Source organism: Salmo trutta, chromosome 11 (genome assembly GCF_901001165.1).
Source record: "Salmo trutta chromosome 11, fSalTru1.1, whole genome shotgun sequence".
Taxonomy (NCBI): Eukaryota; Metazoa; Chordata; class Actinopteri; order Salmoniformes; family Salmonidae; genus Salmo; species Salmo trutta.
The window spans coordinates 6,755,391-6,777,443 of NC_042967.1; the positions used below are offsets into that span (position 1 = coordinate 6,755,391).

The 22,053-nt window shown below is 40.7% G+C and overlaps 1 protein-coding gene and 1 pseudogene across 1 annotated transcript; one reads left to right on the top strand and one right to left on the bottom strand.

Annotated features, from left to right (window-relative positions):
* The first annotated feature begins 373 nt into the window (after positions 1–373).
* Positions 374–16,093, top strand: LOC115201988 (sodium/potassium/calcium exchanger 2-like; annotated as a pseudogene).
* Positions 16,094–16,408: 315 nt separating this feature from the next.
* On the bottom strand, positions 16,409–20,688 carry LOC115201989 (sialic acid synthase-like). Its single transcript, XM_029765850.1, has 4 exons — positions 20,603–20,688; positions 19,891–20,106; positions 19,662–19,772; positions 16,409–16,426 (listed from the first exon to the last, which is right to left on the bottom strand). Exons 1-4 carry the CDS (start codon positions 20,618–20,620, stop codon positions 16,409–16,411), a joined length of 363 nt encoding a protein of 120 aa, XP_029621710.1. The 5' UTR covers positions 20,621–20,688.
* Between the last annotated feature and the right edge of the window lie 1,365 nt (positions 20,689–22,053).

The following is a 22,053-nucleotide window of genomic DNA, read 5'->3' on the forward strand; positions in this document are numbered from 1 at the left end:
ACCATTCCAAACGTAACATATCATACTCATTTGAGAGTCATAGATTTACGTTGACTATGTTACGTCTAGTCTTTGAGGCCAGGCTACAATACGATGGCCTGGTAGGATAAGGCCTTATCAATAGGGTTGGGCTCTGGTCTTTCAAGCAACATGATCTCACTTTTTTCCCTCAAGTCAAATAAAGACAGAAGAAGACCTTAGGTAAGGTTGATTCCTGTCACGTGGCGGGTAGGCAGGTACACAAGGTAGAGGGGGAGGAGTCACCTCACCATAGGATTGACTGTTAGTTTCTGTAATCTCCACCCCTTCGGTGCTAAGGAAATTTTAGAGCAGATTTACATGAGCTATTCACAGTCTACAGTTGGAGCCTACGGGAACTTGTCACTCAGGATTTGCTTTACTGGCAAATTCTTTACCACCTACCTTATTTTCTTCTGTACAGCGTCCAACAGGAGACTGCAAGTGTGGTAAATTAGTACTTTCATTTAAATTGTTATGCATTGTTTTGTGTTTTATGTTTGATATTGCATTGGTTTGGATGGTGGTTTGCAAGGTGGACTAGGTGATTAGTTGATTGCTTTGGTCTGTGTTCTGCAACTACGCAAGAGAATAGGGCTCATTGTTGATCGAATGATATATTTTCTATTTACAATGTTTAACATTCCTTTTGAGTCGTATCGTTGGAGGAAATTGCCAGTAAAAATTATGAACTGTAAGTTTGGAGGTGCTAAATTAGCCTAATTGGTTTAACAATTCTAAGCAGCTATCACCTATCACCTCACCTAACACACGGCTTCTGTTTTTAGATAGCTGCTCTGTCATAACCACACTAATAGACACATGTTTTAAAGATACTGGACAGATTTTCAAGATACCTTCCCAGGGTTTGATCGTCATAATAGCCTGGGCTAAGCTTGGTTACGCTTAGCTTGTGGGCACTGATGCAGGTACATGGAGAAATCAAACTGTAATCGAGTCAACTGAGCGTATATGGAATAATTTGCTTCATGCAAAGTATTCATCTTTCAAAATCAATATCTATTATGTTTAATTAAGCAATGATTTATTGATTTATGTGAGATAGCCATTCAGCGATAGAGCTGCTGAGATTTGATTTTCAACAGGACAGGACTTTAAAAGTCAGCGAGTTTACAAGTACTAGAGATAGCTGGGTAGGATTCATCTGTAAGGTAACAGCTGCATTTCATTTATGGTTAGGCCAATGTACAAACACACCAACTAGAGGACATACATTAGATTGGACAGAAAGTAGTGATCTATTGCAGTGTTTCTCAAGCCCTGGTCTGTGAGCGGCACCGGTCCCTGGGATAGTGCTGAACAATCCCTGAAACCAATTTAGCCTGTAGTAATGTGCCAATTTTTATTTAAGCAGCCCTCAAAGAAAGAAGGACTAGGCCTATCGCTTATTGGTCCCTAGTAGGCGTACAGTAAATGTTGATACACAGGGCTTGTACACTGAGTGTACAAAACATTAAGAGCACCTTCCCAATATTGCATTGCACCCCCACACCCCTTTTGGCCCTCAGAACAGACGAAATTCGTCAGGGCATGGATTCTACAAGGTGTCGAAAGCGTTCCACAGGGATGCTGGCCAATGTTGACTCCAATGCTTCCCACAGTTGTGTGAAGTTGGCTGGATGTCCTTTGGGTGGTGAACCATTCTTGATACACAAGAAACTGTTGAGCGTTGAAGTTCTTGACACCTACTACCATACCTCTCAATAGTCTCAAGGCTTAAAAATCCTTCTTTAACCCGTCTCCACGCCTTCATCTACACGGATTGAAGTGGATTTAACAAGTTACATCAACAAGGGATCATAGATTTCACCTGGTCAGTCATGGAAACAGCAGCTGTTCAAAATGTTTTGTACACTCCGTGTATATAAATCTAGGCCTATAACTTAGTCTAAACTAAGGTTCACATTGAGCATATTGATATTTCTACAGATGTGATGATTTACTTTGTAATAATCCTCTCTCTTCCCTGTTTGTGTTTTCCAGACACTAATATGAGGAAACCGTTATATGCCCCAGATCCTGGACAACATCAGGGGCCAGTCGGTTGTTGTGTTTAGAGGACTATGCTCTCCTCGACACCGGAAGGCAAGCGCTCGTGCTAAACCAGCCAGAGCCAGAGCAGCCTCCCAGCCAGCCTGAGCCTCAGCCTCCACCTATGCAACAGCGATGGAATTGATGCTCCCAGGTGCTGACATGGGGCCCCAGAAGGACTCCTTCCCCCTGAGCAGAAGGCATCACTACCTCCACGTCCGGAGAAAACTGAGGCCCATAAGGATTCTAGCTTTCGTCCTCAGCATTGTGACTCTCAGCACAGTCTTCTCATTGGGTGCCTTCCAGTGGACTACTTCTTCTACTGGGCTTGCTGGAAATGGAGGTGTTCTACTTTCCTCCTCCCCCGCTGCTATGTCCGAGGGAGACCTACTGCAGTCGGCCCCCCGCAGAACTCTGCTCACCACCAAGCACCAGGGAGGCCACAACGTCTCTATGATGGAGGACATGCCCGTGGCCATGAAGTCTTCCATGGATGAGATGAGCACGGGGGACTACCCCACAGATCTCTTCAACCTGGAGCAGAGAAGGCAGGGGGCTGTGAGTCTGCACATGTTTGGGATGTTGTACATGTTCATCGCCTTAGCCATTGTGTGCGACGAGTTCTTTGTCCCGGCCCTAACTGTGATCACAGAGAAACTTCAGATCTCGGACGACGTTGCCGGGGCAACCTTCATGGCGGCCGGGGGTTCTGCCCCGGAACTCTTCACCTCCGTCATCGGGGTGTTCATCTCCCACAGCAACGTGGGCATAGGAACCATTGTGGGTTCAGCCGTGTTCAACATCCTGTTTGTCATCGGGATGTGCGCATTGTTCTCCAAGGAGGTTCTCCAGCTGACCTGGTGGCCCCTCTTTAGAGACGTCTCCTTCTACATCATTGGTCTGTTGATGCTCATCCTGTTTTTTTTGGATAACCAGATCTTTCTGTGGGAAAGTATCGCCTTGCTGATGTGCTACATTTGTTATGTGACATTTATGAAGTTCAACGCAAATGTAGAGACCTTCATAAAGAGTAAATTGGGCCAGAATCAAGTGGATGAGGTGCAGGCTGCTCCTAAGGTGAGTTTTGCCGCCACCTTTTCTTAACCCGCGTTCCTTTTGCTTTGGGCAGGAGGCTGCACGCATGCAGCGTAATGAAAGGGTATTTAAAAGTCGTCCTGCGGGCCAGGTAGACGGACAGACGCCAAACCTCTGCCTGCCCAGGGATTAACATTGGGTTTAGCTGCATGTCACCTGTGCATGGCCTCACAGAGACGGCCCTCCCTATCCGTGCTGACTAAGTCAAACCACCAAGCAGGTCGCTCCATGGAGTCTTCCATCCACTCCCATATTAAATACCAGGCCTCTGAGCCCTTTGCTAAGCTGGGTCACCATACATACATCACTCGCAGTAGTTAGTCAACTAACTTTACCCAAATCTAGTGTTCCCTTAAACGTTTTAAACATAGTACTATACACAAGACACATTTACACAGCCAATGTTTAGGAAATGTATATGCCATTTAAGTAATAAAAATGCAGACTTTTTATCTTCTTGATGATGGATAGTGTAATTACACACCATTTATTAACGTTGTCATTAACTTCGACATTCATCGACCTATAGGAAATCGGTTACCCATGAACTGGTTTACTGAATTCAGTGGTCTGTGGTTATCTGAGGGAGTTTTAAACACGGGAACAAACCAACTGTCGACTTATACCAGGAATTGTCAATATCTGTAATGGGCTGAAAATGGGGGAGGGCGGTTGCTCTGACGAGGTCTCAATGTTTGGCGCTTCCAATTCTTATTATCAACATGGCTCCAGAGGGTAGTTTGGTGTGGCCACATTTCTTCAAAGGATCGACACGTTGGAGTGGATAGGCCCAACAATGTGCACTGCACAGTGTGCCCCCTTGAACCAACTTCTCAACAGCTTGCATTCATTCAGCATCTCTTCATGACCAGAGTTGAGATAAAGACAGTAGGTTAAAGTAGGTTGAGCACTCATCGTTTTCTTAAAGCTCCCACCTGTACTTTATTATCAAGATCGGCTAGCTAGTATTTTTCCAGAAATGCTTGTCCTAATGTACGAACAGCCCAACTTCAGTTTTTAAAGGAGGCTACACATAATTTCCATTGGATAAAACATTTAGGGGCCAACCCCAAAAGACACAGCGAATAAATTGATGTGCGTAGATATAGATGGAATACGTTTTATTTTTAATTTTTAAACTGCATCATTATCATTCAAAACTCTACTGTTGTGACATATCTCCTACACGTGTCCAACCTGCTGTGTTCTTGTCTTTGTCTTCAGTTGGAGTCTGACTCATTGCTCTCAGATGTTATATACTCAGAGTCACACTCTTACGGAGCCCAGGTGAACCCTAGCTGGATGTTGGCTGTGATTGTTAGGGCTTACCTGTAGCTTTTTGACCTGTATTGCATCCCAATTCCAGATCTTCAGGGGTTTATACTTTAACACTACTGTGCAATTTGGACTAGATTATAGGCCTGTATTTGGCATTTAGAAGAAAATAATATCCATATGTACTAATTATTATCAGCGTCACACCACATTGAGACACTAGATATTGTAAAGAAATATCTAGCAATGAGGTTTGATATATGATTCCAGCAAGCAGTACTTTAAAAACACTTAGTTAAATGAATTAATGATAACTAAATTACGTGCCATTTTTTTTTGTAAATATAAGGACCAATGTTGTAGTGACAGCAACATTTAGTGGCAAGCAGCAAACTTTGCTCTTACATCTTTACATAACATACAGTATCTGATCAGTAGTTATTTGACGTGTGGTATGTTCAGTTTACACCTCGGATCTTAACGTTGAGATGCAAGTGCCATTATTAAACCCAACTTGAAGAGCTGGTTACTATTTCTATCATCAAGGGGATATAAAAACTCTTGTTTGTATTCCGTACTTCTGAGAAAACTGCTCTGTTCACAGGAAGTCTCCATCCTTGTACTGGTCTGACTCCTCAGGGCTTTCTTTTAACCAGCCAGCACATGATGTAAGACTTGCTTGCCCTCATATGTCTGCAGTTCTTAAGTAATCCCTCTGCAAATCCTCCAATCCATTTACCACAGCTAATTTTAGCCAGGTGCTACTGCTGGTGTGGAGATCAAAACTCACCCAACACTAGGAAAAGTTTTTTTAAAATGTTAACCAATTGTGTTTATTGTTTTGTCATTCAGAGTAAAGTCTGTGCTTTTAACCCAAGCCATATATATGTAGAGAGAGAGAGAGATGTATAAATATGTAAGACGGTGGAAGTCAGGAAGAACTCACCATACTTGATTATTCTAAGACTCCAATCCTTCTTAAACCCTTATCTGATTACCATTTGTGACGACAGCAAATATAAAGCGACAGACTCCTGGGCTGGGCCCCGTTTCCCCAAAGCATGTCAAGGCTGAGTTCATTGTTAGAACCTTCGTAGGAGCATCGTTAAAGCTCCGAGCTGTTTTCCCAAAACCATCGTTAGTCAAGTTGCACTTGAAAACGTTTGTTATTTACCAACTGCCTCCAGACCACTGGATCAACAGCTAAGTGTGTCGTTAGATGCTTAACTGCCCTTCTGTGTTACTTTATAGTTACTCTATACACAGAAGATCTCCACTAAACATAGGCCTGTGATGTAGTGCATTATTATAGGGTTAGTATTAAAATAATCTGCCTCAATATTTGCAGCCATAAGTGATAATATCTATATAGGAGCTGAACCGTCGTCAGTATTGTGGAATAACTCTACTGTTAAAGTAAGACTTGAAAGGCGAAAGCTGATCCGACAGCAGTGTTGTCTTTCTTTCGATCCTATCAGTATCGCTACATGATCCAACAACACTGAACATTTTGGGAAACGCATATGATCTTCAGCTGCTATAGGCACGATGCATCGTTAAAACACTCCTAAGCTTAATGCTGCATTCTAGCCAAGTGGAAAGGTGGTATTTACCACATATGACTGGGAAAATTCTTTTAAATGCCCCTCCAACTCGTAATTAGTAGTGGGAAACGTGTCTATCATCGCTGAACGCCAACTCATGCAACATGCTTACGTCACCTACTAAGGAAATAACAGCATTTTCAATAACAGCATTTTCGGCAGTTAAATGTAACAACTAAACATTCTTTTTTTTTAAAGCAATCTATTAACATGGTTTTGGAGCACTATAATTCGTTTACAAGCATGATAGCTGTAGTTTATGGTTGACGCAGCTTGTTGGTCACCATCCAATCAACGTTTCTTGACAAAGTTCAAAGCACGTGAATGCATGATGCGTCCAACTGGATCTATGACTTCACAACTTGAACTTACGTCTTTCCCACTTGGTTATGAACGCAGCATTAGTTCCGTCGCTGTCGGGAATCGGGCCCTGGGCATGATGTGACTAACCTGCTGCAGCTGACTGACTAAAGCTGAATGACTAAAGACACAGCAGCGAACAGTAGAGGATCTTTTCCACATTGCGTTTCTCTATATCCACTATATATACACACTGAACCAAAATGTAAACGCATATGTAAAGTGTTGGTCTCATGAGCTAAAATTAAAGATCCCCAAAATGTTCCATATGCACAAAAAGCTTATTTCTCCAACATGTTGTGCACATCCCTGTTAGTGAGTATTTCTCCTTTGCCAAGCTAATCCATTCACCTGACAGGTGGGGCATATCAAGAAGCTGATTAAACAGCATGATCATTACACAGGTGCACCTTGTGCTCGGGACAATAAAAAGCCACTACGATGTGTAGCTTTTTCACACAATGTCTTGAGGGAGCGTGTAATTGGCATGCTGGCTGCAGGAATGTCGAACAGAGCTGTTGCCGGAAAATGTCATGTTCATTTCTCTACCAAAAGCTGCATCCAATGTTGTTTTAGAGAATTTGGCAGTACGTCCAACAGGCCTCACAACCGGAGACCACGTGTATGGTGCTGTGTGGGCGAGCGGTTTGCTGATTTCAATGTTGTGAACAGTGTGGGGTTATGGTATGAGCAGGCATAAGCTATGGACAATGAACACCATTGCATTTTATCGATGGCAATTGAATGCACAGAGATACCGTGACGAGATCCTGATGCCCATTTTCGTGCCATTCATCTGTGGCCATCAACACATGTTTCAGCATGATAATGCACAGCCCCATGTCGCAAGGATCTGTAAGTTGAATATGTCCTAGTTCTTCCATGGCCTGCATACTCACCAGACATGTCACCCATTGAGCATGTTTGGGATGCTCTGGATCGACGTGTATGACAGCGTGTTTCAAAGTTCACGCCAATATCCAAAGTTCACGCCAATATCCAGCAACTTCGCACAGCCATTGAAGAGATGTGGGACATTCTACAGACCACAAACAGGGCCGGCAGGTAGCCTAGTGGTTAGAGCATTGGGCCAGTAACCGAAAGGTTGCTAGATTGAATTCTTGAGCTGACAAGGTAAAAATATGTCGTTCTGCCCCTGAACAAGGCAGTTAACCCACTGTTCCTAGGCCGTCATTGTAAATAAGAATTTGTTCTTAACTGACTTGCCTAGTTAAATAAATAAAAAAAGCCTGATCAATTCCATGTGAAGGAGATGTGTTACGCTGAATGAGGTAAATGGTGGTCACACCCGATACTGACTGGTTTTCTGATCCACGCCCCTACTTATTTTAAAAGGTGTCTGTGACCAACAGATGCATATCTGTATCCCCAGTCATGTGAAATCCATAGATTAGGGCCTAATGAATTTATTTCAATTGACTGAATTCCTTATATGTAACTCAGTAAAATCGTTGAAATTGTTGCATGTTCCGTTTATATTTTTGTTCAGTATAATACACTAGCGTATAGTAGAATGAAGCAATGTATTGGGAATGCATTCTAAATAGTATGCTAGTATGGACATTGAAACTCATATGTAAGAGCTTTTGACCAGCATGATCTGACTGCACTAGGAAGTGTTTGTCGGCAATTTTTTTGTTGTTGTTGCAAGAGACAAGAAGACTGCATGCTTATTTTGCAGGGCAAAATTCTCACTGACGTTTTAGATAGAAAGCAACCACCAGTGTTCACGTATTTCCATGAACATTTTGCCTTTCAATCATGCCTCTCGATGACATGTAAATGTAAATTATGTGTCCATGTAAATGTCCATGTAAATGATTGTGGACCATGTTGTAAATGTCCATGCTTCCATAATCTTTAGTACAGGGCTCTACAACCCTGTTCCTGGAAAGCTACAGTCCTGTAGATTTTCACTTTAAACCTAATCAAGCGCACCTGATTCTAATAATTACCTTGTTGATAAGCTGAATCAGGTTAGTTACAACTGGGGTTGGAATGAAAACCTACAGCTTTCCAGGAGAAGGGTTGGAGAGCCCTGCTTTATTGTAATGTTTACCTTAATTGTGAAGGTTCACTTCCTGTGCTAAACCCTAGGGCCACAACTGACCAATCAGCTACACTGCGTTTCATTGTCTCCGAAACAGGGTTATGCTCCAGTCTTTATTATTAATTGTAACTAAAAGTGTACATGTATTGTTATTGAGTTAACTTCTTTCCCATGAAGAAAGGGTTGCCTTAACACTTTACATTTTATTCTATATCCAATATCTTCTATAATCCAATGGACACTGGGACCCTTAAGGGTTGTAAACACCACCCAAGTAACAACCATTATTCAACCCAATACATAATAAGTGTAATAAAAGTGTGAGGTTCGAATCAAACGTCACATTGTGACATGCGAAGGTTGTTATGAGAGTTAACATGAAGGGGTTGAAATTACTGTTCTAAATACGGTTATCTCTGAGGATTAATCCTCTCTAAGTCTGGGAGCTTGGCGGGTCAGGTGGACACAAAGATGACTTCTGCCTTGCAAGGATACTTGCAGAAACTCCCGGCTTCGCAGAAAGCCTTGGCTGGCTGGCTGTCAGCTTTATGGCATTTACAGCTACAGTATACTGTGAATAATAGTTATTTCGGAAAGCATCACGTGTTCCTTATAAAGATCTTAAAGATCATTTTGATTGGCAGTTTGAATGAATTACACTTTAATTAATCGCATTACATAACAAGGCAGTTAACCCACTGTTCCCTGGGTGCCGAAGACGTGGATGTCGATTAAGGCAGCCCCCCGCACCTCTCTGATTCAGAGAGGTGGAAGACACATTTCAGTTGAATGCATTCAGTTGTACAGCTGACTAGGTATCCCCCTTTCCCTTCCCTAAAATGCACTTTCCAATGGTGCAGTTACCTTCTGCAGTGCACGTTTGATTGAATTCCAGGCGTAGCTATTTCCTGTTATTGAGGCACTGAAAGAAGTAAAAAATATGCATTTGATATATATGTGTTGATTTTCTCTTCCAGATATTTGTTTTAGTACAGTGTGTGCATGTATGTGTGTTTGCTTGTATGTTTATGTATGGAGAATATGAAAGCCCTGCAAATTCCCTCTCCAAGCCATTCCCCAGCATTTTGGTAAATATTGTTTTAGCTATGAGGACATGTCTAGTGTTTGATTGCGCTTCTACAGCAAAAACACTTTGCGGAAAATAGTACTTAATGTAACAAAAAAAAAGTATATTTCCATCGTTATTGCAGAGGTATAAAGGGAGTTAGGGTGCCCAAGCTACTTGATATAAAAACAATGGCAGTGAATGTATAGATCCCTATTAATCAATTAACTTGAATTAACTCCAATTACCCTGTTTGTGGATCAAATGGATCATCCATTAGTGCATTGTTTACTCTATCCCAGATTCTGTACCTAGAGACATCTATGCCTCTGTTATCATTTTGGCAAGAGTTAATAACTGTCAATTTGATGACGTTCTATTATAATGATATTAATCCCAGTTCATCCTGTGTTCCTGTGTTCTTTTTGGTATCTTTTTGGTATTTGTTTTTCTATGTAGACTCATACATAATTCACCTCAAAATGTTTGTCTAGACAGGCCTACGGAATTTGCCAAATCATTATTTGTTCTTTAATAAATCCCTTTCCTGCAGTCAAATGACCAAATCGCCCTCTAGTGGCCTCGTTGGTGGAATGTTACAATGTTTCAGAATTTCATAATTAATCAACATAAAAAAAAAGATTTAAACACAGAAAATCCAGTGTTTGTATGTCAAATAGTTTTGTTATATTTCAGTCTTCTGTGATGTATATAAAGTGTAATATCGGGATGCAAACTCAAAACTGAATACATTTCAACTCTATATCTGACATGGTACAGGTGTCTTATTTTATTAAGCTCATAACCATGTGTGAGGTGTATATTTTTGTTTCAAAGTAGATTTGTTTAAGACTAACAAGAAACACTGTGTGACCCTGATTTATCCCACTGCAGTAAAGGCTTAATGCTATAAGCTATAGCCAGTATAAGGCCAATGACTTTTCAGTTGAACAAAGATGGATTTGTAAAATATTCTTGCTATATTTGTATTGTGTCTACCCAATTTGTTTCTACCCTATTTGTGGCTACGCTGAAAACCTTGAGTATTCTCCAAACCCACTCCCCTCCTGACCTAGGTGGGAGTTCTGTTAAGAATCTATTTCTACACTGTCAGTGTTTATGCCCTGCCGACGTCAAATCCAAAATCAAACGCATTCATCACATACACAGTTTACAAAAGGTGCAGTGAAATGCTGATGTGCTAGTGACGATTGGCTCCCATTTCAGATCACGTTACACACAGCAGACCAACTGTTAAGCAAACTGGTCAGTGTGGTGAGAACGGGACAGGTTGGAAATGTGGCGGTGTTTTGGCGGTGGTTTCAGAGGGAATAAAACGCACCATGTCTGTACATTTGACATTTTAGTCATTTAGCAGGCGCCCTTATCCAGAGCGACTTACAGGAGCAATGAGTTAATTGCTTTGCTCAAGGGCAAACCGGCAGATTTTTCACCTAGTCGGCTCGGTGATTCGAACCAGCCGGCCTTTCGGTTACTGGCCCAATGTTGTTAACTGCTAGACTACCTGCCTCCCACAGTAAGCCAGGCCACAATGCAAACCTCCAGCAGTTCTCCATCTCGCCAATCCATCCATTCCTAACCCTAAGCTCCGGCAGCAGATGCTCTGCAGGTTATTAGGCTCAATGCCGAATAAATAACCTGGATGACCCGTTAGGGCCATGTGAGCATTAGGCAACAGCCAACCGCCGGGAATCAAACACAGCGCAGGGCCTTAGCCTGCCTTACTGGAAAGGCCTAAGTTTGGGCGCTCACATGGCTAACGCTCATCCGCTAACACTTTGAGCTACTAGTGGCTCTGGATGGATGCTCCTAACCCCAATGAAATCCTTAACTAGACGACATGACTCGGTCTACATTGATACAAAATGGTTGCGTAATTGTTGTCGCATTTTCTGGTAGACAAATAGCAGGGCTGTTCAGGGTTTCAACTCTACTAATTGAAGAAAATAGTTGAAATTCAGTATTTTTTTTTATTGGTAATCATAATCTAGAATTGTTTTAAATTGAAACATACAATAGTTGACTACAGTATGGCTAACACTTGGCCTATGTCTGCTTAGTCAAATTGCTCCTGTAACTCAAGACTTTTAGCTCCTATAATTCAAGATGTTCCTTCTTCCATTTTAGAAAGGTAATAAATATTAGGATTGCCATGTATTCCCATTCTCTTGTTTTGTGGTGTGAAGATACGTCGTTAGCTATAGTTTAACACTGTGTCTGACCACAGCAAGCTGCTGAGGCGTTGCGTAGTTGTGTCTTTGCGCAGGGTTTCATCGACGTTATTCGTTCATTTCATATAATTGATTTACAGTGCCTTCAGAAAGTATTCAAACCCGTTGACTTTTTCCCCACATTTTGTTGTGTTACAGCCCGAATTTAAAATGGATTACATTTAGATTTTTTTTGTCACTTACCTACATGCAACACCATGATGTCAATGTTTTTCACATTTTCTCAAATTAATTAAAAAGGGAGACCTACTGCTTGCTATGGTATCATACTGTACCTTACATTCCAACCAGAAAAGCAGTATGCTTTCTCAATTGAATTTCTCTCTCAAACAGTTGTGTAGATGGGATTCTGTCTCCACAACTGTAATGTATATGTCCTCTGAAGAACTGTTGGCTTTAGATTAGAGGAGCTGCATCTGTAGGTTTCAAAAGCTTTGTCTTCCCAGCTGCATTCCAACCTGTACATTCTCCATGGATCATTTTGAAACCGGTTTACCTATTGACAGTTTAATATCCTGATCATTTATCACGGCGGCTGCTTTTATTTTAATTCATTAGGCCACATTGTCTTGTCAATAACTAGCATTTCATGGCAGATTCTATTTTCTGTTTAAGTGCGATTTCGTGTGACTTCATACATGCACGTCTTTTTCTTTACTTCTTTCCTTTGAAGGCCACCACGGGTGACGACGAAAACAAGTTGACGGTATGTTTGTGTTCTGTTGTGGCATCTTAATCTGTATTTATATGTGTACTGTCACGTTGACAGTGCTGAATATCCAGTGTTCCTAAGCAAGCACACAAAGCATGTCGCCATAGACGGCAATGCTGCATGAATACAATGAAATGTAATGCGTCAGTTAGTTTGCGCCAGACCCATGTGTTTAGAGTGTTGGGCCAATGCCGTTTCAGCATTATGACACATTTTAGCATGACACTTCAACATGCAACATGGCAGCCATGTTAGCTCCCCACTAATGAATGATTTACTTGGGGATTTTTTTTTTTTATATTATAAAACTAAATGTCTAGGAGCATTATGATACATTTACATGACACTACAACATTCTATAGCAACCATGTTAGCTCCCCATTAACATTACATGGGCAATATTTAAACAATGTCATGTAACTGAATGCCCAGAATTAGAACAAAAGTTGACCTAACTCTCTAAATATATGAACTCTCTAAATATATGCCGCTGGTTTGCGCTACAAGGCACTGCATTATTGACGCTCACGCACTTGACACGTCACACTGTGCATTCACTGTGCATACCACTTTGTTCAACTGCCTCATTGTTTCACCACTGTGTACCAAAGACACATATGTATTGTGAGTTCAGGGTTGGGGTCAATCCAGGAAGGTAAAATCGAAACTCAATTCATACATTGAATTTCAGTTCACTTGACTGAATTGAAAACCAAATTGACTCCACCCCTGCAGTTTTAGATTAGAGCTATGCATAGAAGCTATAGATGATCTAGTATTGAAGCTATAGATTAGAGCTATGTATAGAAGCTATAGATGATCTAGTATTGAAGCTATAGATGATCTAGTATTGAAGCTATAGATGATCATCTGGTATAGAGACGTTAAAGCAGCCTATGCCCTTGGTCTCCACTGCAGGCCAAGCCCCGTCTCCAGAGAGGAGGCTCATCGGCCTCCCTCCACAACACCCTGATGAGGAATAGCATCTTCCAGCTCATGATCCACACCCTGGACCCCCTCACTGAGGGTGAGGGACTGGGGGGTAAAACAACGTTTTTTGTCACACCTTCAATATAGACACACTTCCAATATTTATATTTTATGTATTTGTTTCAGTATGTTTCTGTATTAAACATGTTTTCATAATTTGTCATTCATGGAAACAAAATCAAATATTTGTCATGTTTTGTTTGACGTTTCCATTAGTGGGGAATCCGTAGCTAGGTTCATATCGTTAGGGTTTATCACTGACTCTATGCAGCAATGATTGTGTTTCAGGGCAATTCAAAGAGAAGGCCTCCATTCTCCACAAGATGGCCAAACAGAAATGTCAAGATGGCGGGGAGGGGGAAAAACCCAACGGTGTCGCAGGTGAGCTTTACATTTTAAATGTACGTAAATGTTAAATATGTTCAAATACTTTATACGTGTTATATACTATATTATAAACTGGGTGGTTCCAGCCATGAATGTTGATTGGCTGAAAGCCGTGGTATATCAGACCGTATACCATGGGTATGACAAAACATATATTTTTACTGTTTGAACTACATTTGTAACCAGTTTATAATAGCAATAAGGCACCTCAGGGGTTTGTGGTATATGGCCAATATACCACGGCTAAGGGCTGTGTCCAAGCACTCCGCGTTGCGTCATGCTTAAGAACAGCCCTTAGCCGTGGTATATTGGCCATATACCACACCCCCTCAGGCCTTATTGCTTAAACATACTGTATATACATAATATATATTGTATTACATCCTCCAGTGACTCTCACTGTCTCTCCTTCAAGTCTAACTCCTGGCCTCTCTCTCTCTCTCTCCTCTCTCTCTCTCTCTCTCTCTCTCTCTCTCTCTCTCTCTCTCTCTCTCTCTCTCTCTCTCTCTCTCTCTCCTCTCTCTCTCTCTCTCTCTCTCTTCTCTCTCTCTCTCTCTCTCTCTCTCTCTCTCTCTCTCTCTCTCTCTCTCTCTCTGTCTGTCTCTCTAAAGCAGACAAAAACGTCCCCCAACAGTTCCAACGTAACAGTGGAAGTCACTTCGCTGCGAACGGCGACGTAGGACCGGTAGGCTTTGTTGACCAAGTACCTCCAAAATCAGTGAACATGATGTTTAAGAGAGTAACTGACACACACCTGGATGAATTAGTTCCGTTTAAATCAATATATGTTTTATAGCCTTGGTATTCTGTCACTGTTTCTCTTCTAACCCCCCCCCCCCCCCCACTCCTCTCTGTTTGGTAGGCTGAGGAGGAGGAGGAAGATGAGGATCCTCCTTGAGTTTGGAGTGGCCGGGGCGACGACCCGCAAACGAATAACGTATCTCCTTATCCTGCCCATTGTCTTCCCCCTCTGGTTGTCTCTGCCGGAGTCAGGAGAGAGGCAAGTGGAGCTGCTTTTTTCCTCAGACTACATACATTTGGGGTTGTAGCTACGATTGGTTGATTGACTTGTGAAATCTACGACGCTTCAAAAAAAAAAAGGACATTGAACGTTTTCACGAACCTTTCTTTTTTTTGTTTGTTGCAGGACTTCCAAAAAATTCTTCCCCATAACTTTCATCGGTGCCATCTGTTGGATTGCTGCCTTCTCCTACCTCATGGTGTGGTGGGCTCATCAGGTAAGCCCCTCCCTGACACATGTCACTTTCACTCTGAGCCAATCAAATACATAGGGTTTGGTGTCAGTCATTACCTCACTCACCTATGGCCTTTTGATGTGGTGGAAGCATATCAGTCTGTGTGTGACCACAGACACATAATCAAGAGCAAACAATTCCGAACAAGATCCAGTCATTCCATTGAGTTCCAGCCGTGTCTATCGCCAGACATAATAACGCCAAATCTGGTTCTTTGTCTTTGTTTTGAACAATGTAGTTAACCCCATTTTCACTCTCAGGTTGGAGAGACCCTTCTGGGATTACAGAGGAGATCATGGGATTGACCATATTAGCAGCTGGGTACATCAATCCTCTGATCTAATCACCAGTGTCATTGTAGCCCGGAAAGGCCTTGGTGACATGGCTGTGTCCGCTCTGTGGGCTCCAAACATATTTGACATTACAGTGGGGTAAGTCGGTCCAAAAATGTTTTCTCGGGCAAGCTCTATCAGTGCACATTTGCAATGTTACAGTAGCTTTGCACAGATCTATGCTCTTTTGCATGGCAAAAATGTCAACCTAGAAGTCAAAGGATCAACTGCAACTATGTTTTCACTTTACCACCATATAGTCTACTCTAGACAGTACATGTGATTTCTCTGTTTCTCCTTCTACCCTTGCAGCCTGCCGTTCCCTTGGCTCATCTACGGCCTAGTCAATGACTTCAAGGCGGTGCAGGTGAGCAGCAACGGCCTGTTCTGCGCCATCGTGCTCCTCTTCCTCATGTTGCTTTTCGTCATCATCTCCATCGCCTCCTGCAAGTGGAAGATGAGCAGGTTCTGGGAGGCCTCATGTTTTTACTGTATATCTTCTTCCTGGTAACCAGCGTCATGCTGGAAGACAAGATCATCGTGTGTCCCATCTCCATCTGAAGGTCCCCCCTTCAACCCCAACCTCCTGGAAACACAAACACACCTCTCTCACACACACATACAGTAAACCACAATCATTTGATCCTCCCGTTATCAATGGGGGCCTTCCATTGGGAGGAGCAGTAGAAAACTAGCCTGACTTGATTGATTGATTTCAAATGCCCCGAGCACAACCTGCAAATTATAATTGTGAACTTTGAGCAGGGCAGACGGACCTGTCGATGAGTGATTGATTCACGATGCTACTGCCCAATGGGACTGTTTCATCTCCACGTCACATGACCACATCCGAGAGCTTCCATGGTTAAATCCGTCGTTGACTGACAAACAGGCGATTGTAATCACGCCCATGTCGGAGAGTAGGGGACCACGTCTGGTTACTCCAATCCAGAGGACTGAGTGATATGATTAGAGAATACATTTGAATTAGTCAGGTGTCAACTGTCCATCTGTCAAAAACGTTGATGGCTGTATGAAGTGGAGCTCTGGAAAAGGTCCTGCATGTCCTAACCAGGAAAAAGTGGAACTTGGCGGGGAAATGGAAGAGAAGTTCAACGGATGCAAGAAATATCAATGCATGAGGAACATGGTTGGATCCACCAACAGGTAGATCAAAGAGCAGCTCCTCAGCTTTCATTGAGTTTACCGAACTCCAGTAAATCGAGATCAATTTGCAACAGGTCCTTGTTATAAGAGTGTCTGAAGATTGCGTGGATCAAGCGGAAGTGTTTTATCTTGATTTTTGTAACTTAGTTTTCAGTTGTATTATATTACAATTGCTTAATTTGCAACCCAAAAGGTTTTTGTTCTCAAATCAAAATCTAGAATTTGTACAGTCTGATTTGGTTTATAACTGTTACATGTTTGTGTGAACTTGCAAGTTTGGAAAGGTACAAGTGGTAAATGAAGAGAAATTGTAGTAAGATGACGAGGGTGGTTTTGTTTGGACCAATTTTGTAGTAAATATAACTGTAGTATTTCTAATTTATCTTCTGTTTCTTAAGCACAACCCATATTTTCAACTTGTTGACATTTACTATAAGGTGAATCAGTTGAGCAAATCTATTGTACCTAATACAACATTTTTATGGTTGAAATGTAACAATGCTAATTTTTTTTCCGGTAAAAAGATATATACACAAGTACTCCACTTATCTATATGCAATCAGCTGAGGAACATGACAAATGTAAATAGTTAAACTGATCGGACAGAGTGTGATGTAGAGGACACACTATATTAAATCACTTTACGTGTACAACAACCCCTTTCAATCAAATGTATTTATAAACGCCCTTTTACATCAGCAGATTTTGTCACAAAGTCCTATACAGGACTCAAGACTTAAAACCCCCAAACATGCAGAGTAGAAGCAGATGTGATGTTGAAGTTGCAGCGCATGTGAAGTGGTTGAGAACTCTGTACAATGATTCAGTTTTTTTCCATGTGTTTGATACAGTTTGTATGCTTCAGCATATCATATTGGATAGAATATATATTTTTTTATACGTTATTGGTTTGCTGTTTTCTCTGTATAATACAGCACAACGTAACATGTATATCTGAATAACATCCTGTTTTTTTCTCACTTTTGATCAACTGAACAGAATAAGGGGTTTAAGATTTTATATTGACCAAAGCAAAACAGCATGTGAATGTATTCTCAGAATAATCAATAGTTCTACTCTGTAAAAAAAAATCTATATGTTTCTTCTCCACTATAAGATCGATCATAAAACATGTCTAACTATTTAGTTGCTTCAGAATTGTTACTGTATGGGGCTTGCCCTTTGACTGGCAAAACATATCTCTATCACAGGATTCTCCAACCATGCTCCCGGAGCGCTACCTAGGTTTTCAATCCAACCACAGATGTAACTAACCTGAGTCAGTTATCAACCAACTAATTATTAGAATCAGGTGCGCTAGATTAGGGTTTGACGCAAGCTCTCCGGGAACAGGTTTGGAGAGCCCTGCTCTAGCACATGACGCATACAGTATGTGCGTCACCACAATTAAGTTGCTTTCTTAAAAATAATTGTTAAGATAACAAGCCCAATTTTGCAATACTTGTACCATAATAGCGACTTGTTATATTATCACATCCTAGTGGGCAAAACTGGTGTAAAGTCTGTCTTTTCGAAAGAGATGTGCCGTGGAAACAACGTATTTTGAACCATATTTGCTCACTGGGATATAGTATATGTGATTTTTAACAATATTTTAACCACCTGAGACTGAATAGGCAAAAAAAGAAAAAAATGAGCTACTATATTGACAACTAAAATAATGGGTTATCTTTGTTAAGAAATTTTCCATGTATTACTGTAACCCCCTACACTTTTTGTTAATTTCTCTAAGCCAATTTCATCATTGTCAATTTGTTTTCTCTCGTGTATGCAACGTTTATGCATACAAACAGTTTGTAAACTGTAATGTAAACTCAAAAACATGATAATTCCATCTTATGTTTATACCAGTATTGCTTCCACTGCTTTAGGGTTTAATGTTATTGATATGCATAGAGCATGTTTAAATTACAGATAACTTCATGACTTTAGACATCCACGTTGCGTTAATAAAGAAAGCACTTTCATATAGTGGGTTATTTCTTGATATTTTTTCCAATGGATCTTATGCGTGTGTAACATTTAATGTATGGATGAGTAGGAAGGAAAAACTGTCAAAATACAGCACTATATGGACGGTGTGGAAGTCTATCATAATAATACAGAACAAACAATGGATGGCAAAGCTTTTATTTCTGTTACATACCATATATTTAAGTATGAATCATGTATATGAATCATAATCATGTATACTTGAATCATGTAAAATATTGTAAAAATCATATCAGTCATTCTGTATAAAATGTCATATGATAATAAATGAAACTTTGTTTGAAATGTAGGTGTCAATTGCTTTATTTCAGAATCAAATCACCCAAAACGAACCTATCAAAACGATCCAATAAATGTTGTCCTCGACAATATATATAATATACAAATATTCATTATAGGGTGCAATGGTGCATACATTCTTAATGTGGTTACCCAAGAATACAAATTTGATATGCACAAGTACATAACCTGGTAGCTCCACCTAGTGGTTTAAAAAAAACACTGCAACTCGGGCCACATTCAGATGGCAAATATTGAAATAGAAATGTCACGAATAGCGCTGTTAGGATTCCTTATTCTACTTGTCAGAGGCATCTTTGTTCTTCATAAATATTTATATCTGAACGTTCCACAACGTTTCTCCCTGCTGAACGCACCCCTGATTTTTGGTGGCAGTGGTGGTATTTGTAACATCATTTCGAAAGGGTTTTCTAATGATCAATTAGCCTTTTAAAATGATAAACTTGGATTAGCTAACACAACGTACCATTGGAACACAGGAGTGATGGTTGCTGATAATGGGCCTCTGTGCGCCTATGTAGATATTCCATAAAAAATCTGCTGTTTCCAGCTACAATAGTCATTTACAACATTAACAATGTCTACACTGTATTTCTGATCAATTTGATGTTATTTTAATGGACAATTTTTTTTTAGTTTTTCTTAAAAAACAAGGACATTTCTAAGTGACCACAAACTTTTAAATGGTAGTGAATATAACACAGTGTTAACTGGAATCACTGATTTTTTTACAGTCAGTTCCAGATAGGGGAAATTGTTGGCATCGCATGAGGCAACTTTGAAGAAGGGCACATCAAGCTCATCCAGGAACTCCACAGCCATCTAACAAGCAATGCAAAGCAGTTGGGATAGTCATGCATGTTTTGCTTGAAATCCAGAATATAAAACACAGTCACAGCAGACAAATACAATAGACATTTATCATGGAATAACCTCTTACCTCGTCCATTCCAGAAGCGGTGAAGAAGATTCCAACCTCCTTTGCATATTTCTGGAGCTCTCTATATTGTTCATGACTGAACTCAAGGTGGCGCTTGTGGTCACCGTATGTCTTTCCCCAGGAATGTTTGGAGGTGTACGGACGCTCCAGAGCACGCTTGTTGAACTTGTACTCAAGTTCACTCTTCTGAAACTTGGCGCAGTCTGCCCCACAGTCCTGTGAATTGATGCCAACGTGAGTAATAGTGTCAACACACACACACACACACACAACACACACAAACACACACACACACACACCACACACACACACACACACACACACACACACACACACACACCACACGACTTCCATTTATGCAAATCCATGCACAGCAGCAGTACAGTATCAGGATCACAGCAGAAAATATCGTTTCACCTCAGCCCTGCCATTTCTACATTAGCTTTTGATTTGAGGTTATTAAAGCAAGATTTACATGGGAGGGATTCAGGATGAATAAGTTGCCCCACACTGATACATGTATATGTGTGCCTTTCTATCCAAAGTCGCCCAACTTGTTATATTAAACTGAAGCTTAAGCCACATTAAGGGGCAGTTTCCCTGACACAGATTAAGCCTAGTCCAAAAATCATTGAGCATGCTTTTTGTCCAAAACTAGGCTTAATTTGTCCAGGCAAAATGTAAGAATGTCTCTTCATTTAGCTTCCATTACCTTGGCCATCTTGATCATTTTCTTTGCGATTTCAATTTCTCCCTGATGGTTCTGTCCAATTTCTGCAATAATGAAACAGGGGTTAGAACCCCAATCATCCTGCCAGGACCAAGTTCGAATTTCAGAGGCCTTTTCAAAATAAAGTGATACATTTAGTTGGTAAATGATTAAAAGCCCATGGCAAATAAAGCACACCCTTTTTAAAGGAAGAGATTGCTTATCACCTGCCCTTTATCCAATTCCTTCAAGTCGACCCATCCAATGATATGCCAATATCCTCATCAGTCAAACAGAAAGAGACAGGTAGGACTTTTTTTTGGTAGAGTCGTACCGGTCTGTTTCTGTTTACCTTATGGAACTGTCAGTTGGCAAGAGCACACGAAAATCTAGGACCAGGCAAAAAAATGTGTGTGCCTCAGAAAGTATTCACATCCCTTGACCTTAAAAAAAATGATTGTGTTAGAGCCTGAAAAAAATGTGGCAAAGCAATTCACTTTTTGTTCTGAATACCAGGTGTTGTTTGGGGCAAATCCAATACAAACACATTACTGAGTACCAACCTCCATATTTTCAAGCATAGTGGTGGCTGCACCGTGTTATGGGTATGCTTGTAATCATTAAGGACTGGGGAGTTTTTCAGGATAAAAAAAGAAACGGAATGGAGCTAAGCACAGGTAAAATCCTAGAGGAAAACCTTGTTCAGTCTGCTTTCCACCAGACACTGGGAGAGGATTTCAACTTTCAGCAGGACAATAACCTAAAGCATAAGGCCAAATCTACAGTGGAGTTACTTACCAAGAAGACAATGAATGTTCCTGAGTGTAACAGCTTTGACATAAAGTGTTCACTCAGGGGTGTGAATACTTATGTAAATATTTCCAAACATTTCTAAAAACATGCATTCACTATGTAATTATGGGGTATTGTGTGTAGATGTTTTTTTTTAATTATTCGATGTTGAATTAATTCTCTAACACAACAAAATGCGGAATAAGTCAAGGGGTATGAATACTTTCTGAAGGCACTGTACATACCACACCATACACACCAGTATGGGTTCTTTATGCCTACAGTACCCAAACCAAAACTAAATAGAATTTGTCGCTCAGTTATGTTCAGAGCCATGTAATCTATGACCAGAGATTACTCAGGCAAAAGCTTTAAAAAACAGAAACAAATTAAACATAGTGTCACAGTGCCTCTTTTCTTAATTAACATCTAATTTAACTGCACTGTACATAATAATATGAATATATGAGAAGGAAGTATTTTTGTTGTCTTGACAATATGACTCTTATTTTTAATTGTATCTAATATTGTCTTGTGTTGTTCTTGTCTATAAACTGTTCTGTACTCTGTCATGTAATGTACAGTGCATTCAGAAAGTATTCAGACCCCTTGACTTTTTCCACATTACAGCTTTATTCAAAATGTATTACATATTTCCTCAT

Bases quoted from the DNA above. Each gene is read 5' to 3' on its own strand.
- LOC115201989 (XM_029765850.1), bottom strand. The intron at 19,773-19,890 runs GTAAGAGGTTAT...ATTGCTTGTTAG, and splicing joins CCGCTTCTGGAATGGACGAG to ATGGCTGTGGAGTTCCTGGA.